Source organism: Engraulis encrasicolus, chromosome 8 (genome assembly GCF_034702125.1).
Source record: "Engraulis encrasicolus isolate BLACKSEA-1 chromosome 8, IST_EnEncr_1.0, whole genome shotgun sequence".
Taxonomy (NCBI): domain Eukaryota; kingdom Metazoa; phylum Chordata; class Actinopteri; order Clupeiformes; family Engraulidae; genus Engraulis; species Engraulis encrasicolus.
This window is the reverse complement of record NC_085864.1, coordinates 18,979,871-18,991,120: the sequence shown is the minus strand read 5'-3', so window position 1 is coordinate 18,991,120 and position 11,250 is coordinate 18,979,871. Positions and strand designations below refer to the sequence as shown.

Here is an 11,250-nt window from a genome sequence, read left to right as displayed (position 1 = left end):
GCATGGCCATACGTACAGAAGGTCTTATTTTGTTTTGACTGCAGTTATTAGAAATGTATAGTTATTACTTATTAGAAAATATTCATGTAATTACATAAGTCTGGAGCTCGCACTCAAAAAAGACTTAAAAAGAGATCCCCAAATAAAGTGGGTTTTTAATGATCTCACAATATGCCGTGCTATATTTACAGAAGTGCAAACGTTTCGGGTGATCCCATCCCATTTTTTTTTTTTTTTTTGCACTGAGGATGGGATCACCCGAAACGTTTGCATTTTTGTAAATATAGCACAGCTTATTGTGAGATCATTAAAAACCCACTTTATTTGGGCATCTCTTTTCAAGTCTTTTTTGAGTGCGAGCTCCAGACTTTCTGACTTTGCATTACTCCATATTCCAAGCCAACGCACCACCACATAACTAAAGCCACATTGAAAGGCGCAGGCCCTCTTTAATTGTTTTGTAATTACATAAGGACATATCAGTTGAAGTCACAACGAAGGTTATGAGAGGTCATGGCATGTCAACAAAGGGACAGAGGAAAACCACAGCTGTAATCACCATAATTCAAAACTGTCTTCACAATTTACCCTTAAAAACACTACCATCATGAAAACAAGAAATGATCTGATTAAATTCTATGTAATGGGCTGGACAACACTATTAACTTGGATTTTTAAAAAGTGTATACCTCATTTCATTTTTTTGTATTAACACACTTCCCAAGGTAGATCACTGCCAAAGTCAGAAGTTCCCTAAATTTCTCTGCTGGAAGGAACCCCCTTTAGGACTTGAGAATATGTTCGCGACCCTCACCTTCCATATACCAAAATGCCAAACATTTGTTGTGCCTGAAAATGGTTACACTTTAATTTGACATTCACAAGGAAAGTAAATAAATGTATTAACAATACAAGTGAATACAGTTACTATCCAATTTATGGAATGGTTTTATGTATGAAAGTTATACTCCTGGGGCCTCATTTATCATCAGTTCGTAGAATGTCTTCTAAATTGTGTCTTACGAGTGAAATTTAGAATGTTCGCAAGTACAGAAAAATCGGGATTTATGAAACGTGCGTTGGCTGTTCCTGCGCACACGTCTGCATGATAAATCCCACACCTTCCAAATCACTGTGCACGCGCGCATTCGGGGTAATTTGCATCCCGAAACGCCTCCAAGTAGCCATATATGGTATTAAAATATATTCAAATGCCATGTGAATTCGAAGGCGCCACCCTGTTTGGACACACATGAACACACGCGGACACACGCGCCAGTCGAAGCGCTGGCGGGAAGTGTGGAGATAGAAACATTTCCGCAGCAGAAGTGGAGGTGCTTTCGACAGGAGGAGGACAGTGTTTCAAAATAAGTAAAAGAAGGAGACACACATGGACGAAAACACTGTAAAATAGCACACTGTCATACTCCATTGTCATTCAAAGCAAACTGTACCTTGCACGGTCAATATTATTTGCAATTTCGTGTTTCTTCCACTCGCACGCATGGTCTGAGGTGTGCGTAGATTTAGGCACATTTCTACGTTCAAGTACACGTTCTAGTCTAGACACATTTTTCATATTTGTGAATGTTAGAAGCATTTTTTAGTAAAAGTTGGGAACCTATGTACTTAACATAATTTAAGTGTGCTGAATTCAACTAGACTGGTTCCCAAGCTGGATTTTGAGGTTTTGACAGTTAAATTTGAAAAACAAAATGGCTGCCAAAATACGCTATTTTTGACAGAGCATTTTTACCAAGTATTGCTGTACTTGGAAATAAATGCTCTTTTCTAACATTTTGTGTCCCAATAATATTTCTTGATGAATGTATATACTATAGAGGATTTTAAAAAGTATAAAATAGCTTCTAGAATGCTAATAATGCTAATATTGTAGGTGTTAGCCTAAACGTTTCAAATATTTAGCTTTTCTAATAAGATATTTGTAGCCTATGTGTGTTTATATGGTTAAGAAAATTGAGATACGTATTTTAGAAATACTTAGCATAATGTGCAGTATTTAGTGTTTCCAAAAAATCACTTAAAGATGCTATTAGCTCTCTGAAAACTGTCCAGAAATCGCTAGATGACACTATGATATTACATATAACATAAGTTATTTTGTGTCATTTTGAAAAATGTTCAGACATATTTTACATATTTTATAAGATACTATTGCATACATTTGAGATAGTCTATACATGCTACTCAGCCTGATTGTTAGTGGCCAGACATCTCTTGAAGATGATGGAATTGGTAGCAAGGAAAAACTTGCTCAAAGTACAGTTCTGAATGAGGCTTAAGTCCTTGTTTATTGTGTCAGTGATGGCAAAAAATTGACTCCGAAACATGTCGGTCTTGCTTGTACTCTTCATCAAGCTATTGGGTAAAAGACCTAATACGACAATTCAACCTGGCAGGTCAACCAGGTCCTCCAAGTCCAGATCCTCCTTAGCTGAGAGCACTGTAAAAAACACTGAACCAAGAGAGTGGTGCCATTATTCCAACAAACATTGCGGCAGATAAATTCATCCACTACACTTGTGATAACATTGACATCCTGGATGAAACACTTGATGGGAAGAATACTTCCCATGCAACACAAATGGCAGCATGGCAGAGAGGCCAACCAATTGATGATTCTGTTAAAGATATGAGGTGTCCACTAGACATAGGCCCTACATTAAATGTGCCAAATGCCCTGATGGAACTACATCCTCTCAGGATTACTCCTAGGACATTCAAACCAACTTTTTCAGCACCCATTGCTGAATCATGCTTTGGAAAATCTGGAGAGGAGCATAAGTATGCTAAACAAGCAAAGGCCACGGACCTAGCTTTCTTCTTGCACTATCAAAACTTAGACATGAAGAGTCTGTATTTGTCAATAGTCCTACTATGCGCTACTGCACACGTTTTGCACACATTTTGATACTTTGAATACAAATGCATTGTCATATCTTCACATTTTGGACAGGAACATACAAGTTTAGCCAGATTCTGATCAGGCTATGAAGTGGGTAAATGTCACAGGCAATAAAAGAGCATCATTGCGATCACCGAGACAGCCTCAGCTTTGTGTAGGTGGACACTCTCTTTTAACCTGAGATCACACATTGCAGATCAAACATATGGAATGTACAGTGTCCTCCATGGCAGCAAGAAACTTCACAATGACGGAACCTACTCACCGCAGATTAGAAACAATACGGAGTAAAAGTTCTTTACACACATTTGTGCGTACCCAGTTCCTTGGACTCACGTCTCCTGACTGAGGTCACGAGAACCCTGAACGACACGAGTTACGAGAGCTTGACTAGTTCTAGCCTGCTCTGTCTCTTTGTTCTCTTGACTACGGTTGACTACTGGCTACGCATTTCAGTGGAGTCAGACTCTGACTCCCCCCTGGCAAAGTGCTTCGATCTCCCGCCTAAGGTGGACGACTTTTCATCCCAACTCCCTGCCACCACAGAGAATCTCATACAGCAGGGACTGACCACCACCCTAGTGGCTGATGTGGCCTCCTCAGCTCGAGCAGCTGCCTAGGAGCCCCTTGGCCATCACCGCAGGCCATTGCGCTTGGCACAAAAGCGCACCCCGTCACCATTCATGGCGCGCTTGTAGACTCCAAAAGTCCTGTATAATACACCACGAGCGCCTTCGTCTGACGTCTCCCTTTTTCCCCTCCTGCAAGGAGGCGAGATTTCTCAGGGTTTGTCCAACCTTAACCCACGGGGCTCAGGGGCCTCAGCTGAGAGCGTAGGGGCTTCGGCCCCTCCTGCTACCTTCCTCTCTCCTGCAGGTTCGAGTCTGGCACCGGACCAGGAGGACATCCCCCAGCCCAGGGCCACCTGCCCCTATGAGTCTGGCAAGGGAACACTTGAACCTAACCGGTTTCTGGATAACGTTATCATGACAATTAAAGGGGCCAGGGCTCAATCTACTGGGACACTGTATAACCTGAAGTGGTCTGTCTTCGAACGCTACTGTGACCAACGCGACGAGACAACTTCTCAGTCTTCAGTACCGATGGTGTTGTCCTTTCTACAAGACTTATTGGGGGGAGACAATGCTTTACCATTTAAGTCTACTTTGCAGCGATTTCATTGTGCCATGTAGGATTCAGTTCCAACACTCTGAGTGCCCATCCACTAGATACTTACGCCCCGTGCTACGTCACCTGGGATATCTCTCTAGTACTGGAGGCTATGTGTGGGGCCCATTTCGAGCCCCTCCAAGAGGGGTCTCTCCAAACTGCTTTTGCACACCACCTTTCAGATCCGTGGAAGAGAGGGGACAACACAACTTGTGCCCTGTGCACGCTTTACGCATGTACATGAACAGGACAACTGTTTGTGTGCTTCATCAAGCCCTCTACAGGGCTCACAGTTTTAAAATAGAGGTCTCCAAGTGGTTGGTTCAAACCATTGCCCTGGCACATGAGTCCAAGGGTCGCCAACCCCCGGCTCAGATTAGGGCTCACTTTACCAGTGCGGTCTCTACATCTTGTCCTCTCTTCAAGGGTGCAGCAGTTTCAGACGTATGCAGCGGCTGGTTGGGCCAACCCCGCCACCTTTGTCCGGTTCTACCGGCTAGATGTGACCACATTGCCACAGGACCACTGATTGTCTGTAGGGTGAAAGGAACACTATCCTTACAGGAGGCTCTTGGAGTTCTGCCTAGTTTGGACCAGCAATCGGGAGTGATTGTAACTCTCCCATAGATATGCGAACGATTCGACTGAAAGAGAACATTAGGACATGAATATGTCCCCGGTTCTCTGAAGGAGATGAGTGAGCCATCTCTCAAGACACCCTCGTTGCCGACAGCCGAAGAGAGGTTTGGCATCAAAGTGGCTTATTTTCGGTTTTGAGAAAGTGGACATCCCGCCCATGAAGCAGTTGATTGGACCTTTGGCGTGATTGCAAAGGTCTTCAGCTAATCGTACAGCTGAGAGTGTGCTCCCATAGAGATGGCTCACTCATCTCCTTCAAAGAACCGGGGACATATTCATGTTCCAATATTTAGTTTTATTTAGATAATGCTATCTTCTTTCTCTCTCTTTTTCTTTCCAAATCTTATTGAATGACAATTGTGTATGATAATGTGCTTTACGGAGGCTATTGCTATTGAATGCCAGTTTACGAGGATATCACATTATAAAAAGGCATAATTATAGTAATTTTTATCTTTTTGCCATGACATTTTGCCTTTGTGTAAGTGTAGGAATACATCTTAAATGCAAATATGTGAGCATTGCACATTTATTTCCATGGAGAAGTGATACTTTCTAACGTATTCTGCCCAAAATCAAGAATTTCGGCGTCCATTTTGTTTTTTGCCGATTTCATGGTCAAAAACTCAAAATTCAGCTTGGGAACCAGGCTAGCTGAATTCAGGGTACTCTAATTGTCTTAGAAAACTAGGTTCCCAACTTTTACTAAAAAATGCTTCTAACACCCTTATAAAGGGCCTTTCTCTGGAAATGCTTCTAGTCTATTCATAAATCCCATACTTTGCTCAGGAATGATCGCACGCACGCTTTGCGCACAGATCTGTACCTAAGAACGCTTGATAAATGAGGCCCCTGGTTTCATAGAAACAGCACTCCCAGCACTGCCCATCAGTGCAAGTTAATTTGCTGTCAGTGGTACACTGCCATCTGCTGGTCACTCATTGGCACGACGTCTGCTCTTAGCTATAGCAGCGGTTTTCAAAGTGGGGGGCGCAAAGAGGTGGTAGAGGGTCCGCGGCAGGAATGGCAGGAAAAGTATAGCACAACAAAAAATAAATAATTGAATAAACTGAATAACATGCAACAAAATAAAACAAAAATAAGCTTAACAATATTCCTATTCGCATTCCTATTGATATTATTTTATATCGAAGTGGGACACTGTCTCATAGGCCCTCCACTATGGTTGCGAAAGGCGGTCCACAGAAAAAATAGTGTGGCGCGACCCACCCATGTAAGGTGGGCCTTGACTAGAATGCACTGGTATATGGAGGGCCTTGTCATGGTAAAGTTTGGGAACCCCTGAGCTACAGTACCACTTACTTCCCTTCAAGGACGGCTGTGTAAACCCTTAAAAACTATTTTCCCCAGCTAAATCAACAGCTAAGTGTGTGAAGGAAAATAAAGAACAAGGACGACAATACAAATGTGAATATAGATTTTATACAAATGAACAAATATTGCCAATAGAATACAAAAACTGTTCCTTTGTACACAAAAAGTACGGTTGCATCCTTTGTACACAAAAGTATGGTTGCAATTGCAGCATTGCATTGACCATTTCCATGAAATGCCAAAAACAAAAGTGGAAAGATATACTGTATAACATATGAAAATAAAACAACAAAGACCACAAACAACAAGCTTGATGCTTCTGAAAGAAACCAATCAAACATACTTTTCTTAAACATCGGCAACAGATGTTGTAGAGTAGGTCTATCTTCTACACGACATGGAGATGACAAATTGGATAATTTAATCCAACTATTTTGAGCTGCATACACCAACTTGATTTTGTTAAGGAATGGCACTGCCACACAAGTGGCACACTGTGTCACAACATTCCAGAATATTCATTCATCTTGTAATGAATTCAATTTCAAAATTAAGACCACACAGGATATTATAGGATTAACAATCAAATGACTGTTCGGACACGTTTCTTTTTTAATTTTCTAAGCATGTTTCTCCAGCTACTGCATAGCCTCTCCCATCCTATCGTTTCTTGTACACACATGGTTTTAGTGTCAGTGCTGTCTTCTTAGCATTTGCAGAAACATCGCCGACTTTAATAAATTCAAAAAGGAAGAAGTAGTTGTTCTTTGTGTCCTAAAGAAACAAAATATTTGCGAGGATTAGACATCAATTATGGAATCTTTGTTAATGGTGCAAATAAAATGACCATCAGGTGTTGTTAACATTTTTTTTTTAAACTTACCTTGGATGCAATCTTAAATCCAAGATTTGATAATGTGCTTGTGAAAGCACGCACATTTTCAAATCGACTTGCCACCTCAGCAATCTTCAGAATTCCACTTAAAGGGAAAATAAAGATGTTAAAGGTTACAGAAAGGATTTATATGATACTGTACAGCATGTGGTATATATCATGGTACTGTAGCAGCCCACAAACAACTTTGTTTGAAATCATGTCTCTGTCTTCCAACATAAAACAGACTTTTACATTAATTTGCTTACCCCATGGCCAGTACTCTGTTGGCCTCGCTGAGAAAGTCAGCAAGGTTGGTCCCCATAAGTGACAGGCAGAAGACGGCAATGTCCACAGTTTCATCGGCAAGGGGAACCTGTAGAAACAATGGAAGGGAACACATTATTTACACATATAAGTGGTCACACAAACTAAAACAAATGGGTTATTCTCTCTCTCTTTTTTACTCTAAATCTCAGTGAAAGCAGGAACTCAAATACATTTCCCACAAAGTGCTTATTATGGCGTGTTTTATTGTGTATTATTGTGTGTTTACATTTGAAACATTTCTGCCTGCAATTGGGAGATCTATTTTACCTTCACTTTGAAATTGAAGGAAGTGAATAAAAATGAACTCACTTTTGCCATGTCACACACCGTCACCAGGTCGCAGGTGGGAGCCAGATCAAAGCTGTGGACCTTGTTTTTCACACTGCGTGCAATTTTACAGTCGCCACAGCCAAAGTCTGCAACTACCAAGGAGGCCGGCCTGTCAACAAAGATCAATGCATGTTAATGTTGTTAAGCAGAAAAATTACGTCCTCACTACCTCTGTAGCGATCAATGTTACTTCAACAGTACAATGTTCATCAACAAGATTTGCATTACAATACATTACATTCAGAAGACAAATTTACCCAAAGTCACTCAGTTGGACAACAAGTTAAACTTTTAATTGTACTCACTTTTGACGGATAAAGGAAATGATGGCATCCACAGGGTTTTGGGGCCAGTACTGCACTTGCGTGGTGAAGCCAAGGTGGTACACCTCGAAGGCTTTGGGGTCCTCCTTAAACATCTTCTTGGCCTCCTTGCTGGTGGTGGTGTACAGTTGCTCGTTGATATAGCGAAACCGGGCAGCCTCCAGGCGTTTCTCCATCTTAGACCGCAAAGCAGATGAACGATCAAGAGTCGGTGCCTCATTCTTCGTCACAGCTTCATCCTCCTCTTCCTCCGTCTCCTTCTCGGTAGACTCTTCTTTGTCTTCGGTTTTCTTCATTTGGGCATCCAAAAGCTGACTATTCAGAATCTTCCTAAGCTTCTCAGCTCGCATTTGTTTCTCCTTCTGTTTTCTCTTGTCAGAAGGCTTCAAAGTCTCTGTCTTTTCTAATGGCTCAATTAAATTTGTATCGACGTCACATTTTGTAATATTACTGCATTCTAATGTTTCTGTTGGCTTTTCTGGGCTGTTATCCAATTCACCTTTTGAAATATTAGACACACTCTCCTCAGCCACGTCTTCTGTGCTTGTTAAAGAAACAGAGCTAGCACCTTTGTTGGACGCTTTCTCTTTCCTTTTTTCTTTTGCTTTCTTTGCCTTCTTAGACTTAACATTATTTACTTCAGCAGTTTCTTCTGGACTCTTCGATGTGTCATTTTCATCCAGTGGTTTCTTTATTTCGCAAACCTGTTTTGTCTCAGACTTGGGTGTCTGAAGGCTCTTGTCCTGGTACTTGTTTTTACACCTCTTTTTGTTCTTTATTCTCATTCTCCACTGCTTTCTACTAAGGGGCTTCTCCATGCTGTTCTTGGATTCTTTATCAGTTGTGGCCTCTTCAGTGGAGACTGATTCTGCACTTTTCACCTTTTTGACACCTGTAATAGTATAATCACAAATAGGTAACTGTCAAATAACATGTTATATTTACATTACACTTAGCGTGTGCTTTCATTCCAAGCAACTTACAACTGTCTGCACGGTATTGGCAACGTGTGCTTAGTTCAATGCCACAGCAGCCATGGGTGATCTAAGTGAAAGTGGAAGCCCATTGGGAAACTCCAACTCCCATTGTCATTGTGACACAGCACTCCACAGCACACAAGTGAACACTGCACACTGCACACAACGAAATTGCATTTATGCCTCACCCGTGCAAGGGGGCAGCCCTCAGTGAAGCCCCATGGGGAGCAGTGCAGTGGGACGGTACCATGCTCAGGGTACCTCAGTCATGGAGGAGGATGGGGGAGAGCACTGGTTGATTACTCCCCCCACCAACCTGGCGGGTCGGGAGTCGAACCGGCAACCTCTGGGATGCAAGTCTGACGCCCTAACCGCTCACCCATGACTGCCCATGTCACAAAATACCGGATTTCTCAAGCAACTGGTTACCCACATGTCAGATCCAACAGTAATTGGTCATAAGCAAGGATCTAAAGGAACTTTTTATATTACTAGCCAAAATGACTGGTAGATGTAAATGACGGGCAGTCATGGGTGAGCGGTTAGGGCGTCAGACTTGCATCCCAGAGGTTGCCGGTTCGACTCCCGACCCGCCAGGTTGGTGGGGGGAGTAATCAACCAGTGCTCTCCCACATCCTCCTCCATGACTGAGGTACCCTGAGCATGGTACCGTCCCACCGCACTGCTACCCATGGGGCGCCACTGAGGGCTGCCCCCTTGCACGGGTGAGGCATAAATGCAATTTCGTTGTGTGCAGTGTGCAGTGTTCACTTGTGTGCTGTGGGGAGTTGGGAGTTTCCCAATGGGCTTTCACTTTCGCTTTCAAAATGACTGGTAGATGTTAATCTTCATACTAGCTAAACACACTCACCAATGGGTCAAAGTGGCTAGTAAGTTTTATTTTCTACCTGCCAAACTGAAATGCCAAACTGAAATTTCAACTGCATTTGGCGGGTTGGCAAGTGTTAAATCATAGCCCTGATCGGAAGTAAATGTCACTCTTAGTATAGATTAATTTTGACCAAACTATGTTTCTCTCACCTGGGCAACCACTTGTTGGGGCTGGGGGACACCAGTTAGTTACCATTTCATACCCTTACCAACTCGCTAACCATTAGGGAAACTCACTGGTTTAACACCACTTACCTTTAGCCTTTTGTTGTTTCTTTTGCTTTTTAATGGGTTTGGGAATATCAGCATCCTGACCGTCTCCACCTTCTGCCTGTGCATTTTCAGAGGTGTCTCTTTTACGCTTTCTGTTTCTCTTCTTCTTCTTCTTTTTCTTAGGATGAGATGTGGGCGCCTCAGTTTCACTGTCACTATCTTTGGGAGCTGAGCAAGTGTTCCAGTCAGGTCCTGAACCGAGAGTTTGAAGAGTTTTCAACAGACTCTTCTTCTTGCCAGCCACCTACACAAGAAACATACAGAGTGCATCATATTACTGAAAATAGGCCATGCAGTTTCAGAGACTTAAACAGAGGTGTCAAAAGCAAAAGGAAAAGTGAAAAAATGCCACAGATACCTCCCAACACAGGTGACAACAGAGTAAATGGTTTACAGTTCTACAGCTACTAGGCCTAGCCTACACCCATACATGTGTGGCAGGTGGGTTTTTTCAGTAGGCTACAAACGCATACCTCCTTAGGTAGGTACAGTGGGGTAACTGGTGTAACGACTATGTAATATCATGCACTAATGTTGTACTTAAACGGCAGATGTACTTCTGTTACTTTTGACACCTCTGGGCTTAACTGTAGGACTGTTTCAATGACACTGAACAGTCAGTGCGACAACTACACAACAGACACTATTTTAATGAAAACCATGTTACAACTTACATTTTCTTTCCCTGATTTATGAACTTCTGGGGCACACTGAGTTACGGTCTCAGCCGAGGGAGCATCAGTCCATTCTTCTTCAGCAAACATAGTTGGTCAATACAGTATGGCAACAACATGAAACTGGGATATGCTAGTTCTTTTTGTGTTGAAGATAATTGCGACGTATTTGACTTCGTCTTTAGAATTTCAACGGATGACACCGGTACCTTCTTCGGAACAACTTCACTACGCGCTTACAATGTTTTATAAACACGCAATTATACAGTTATAACCTGAAGAAGTGTGTAAACCGATAAACACATGTGCAGCGCTGCGTTTACTTCCCAGCTCAAAGACGCATATTGATGACGTTAAATAGACGCTTGGAATTGTGGGAGTGTAGTTCTTATGAAATGTTTACACCATGAACGGGATGCAGTACATTTAGTACAGGTGGTTCACTTATTTTAGGCAGAAAGCTGAAATATATCTCAGCTGATGCGCAAAATCTGATCATATTTGTTTC

General features: G+C 42.2%; 1 protein-coding gene across 1 annotated transcript; it reads right to left on the bottom strand.

Annotated features, from left to right (window-relative positions):
- Positions 1-6,158: 6,158 nt before the first annotated feature.
- rrp8 (ribosomal RNA processing 8) lies at positions 6,159-11,123 on the bottom strand. Its single transcript, XM_063205091.1, has 7 exons — positions 10,743-11,123; positions 10,051-10,312; positions 7,910-8,819; positions 7,584-7,713; positions 7,214-7,320; positions 6,954-7,050; positions 6,159-6,844 (listed from the first exon to the last, which is right to left on the bottom strand). Exons 1-7 carry the CDS (start codon positions 10,830-10,832, stop codon positions 6,731-6,733), a joined length of 1,710 nt encoding a protein of 569 aa, XP_063061161.1. The 5' UTR covers positions 10,833-11,123; the 3' UTR covers positions 6,159-6,730.
- Between the last annotated feature and the right edge of the window lie 127 nt (positions 11,124-11,250).

What these genes read in the sequence shown, in the direction of transcription:
- rrp8 (XM_063205091.1), bottom strand. Translation starts at nt 10,832, where the DNA reads ATGTTTGCTGAAGAAGAATGGACTGATGCTCCCTCGGCTGAGACCGTA. An exon ending in GAAACAACAAAAGGCTAAAG is followed by an intron (nt 8,820 to 10,050) that starts GTAAGTGGTGTT and finishes ATACTATTACAG; the next exon opens with GTGTCAAAAAGGTGAAAAGT. An exon ending in GATTTAAGATTGCATCCAAG is followed by an intron (nt 6,845 to 6,953) that starts GTAAGTTTAAAA and finishes TTGTTTCTTTAG; the next exon opens with GACACAAAGAACAACTACTT.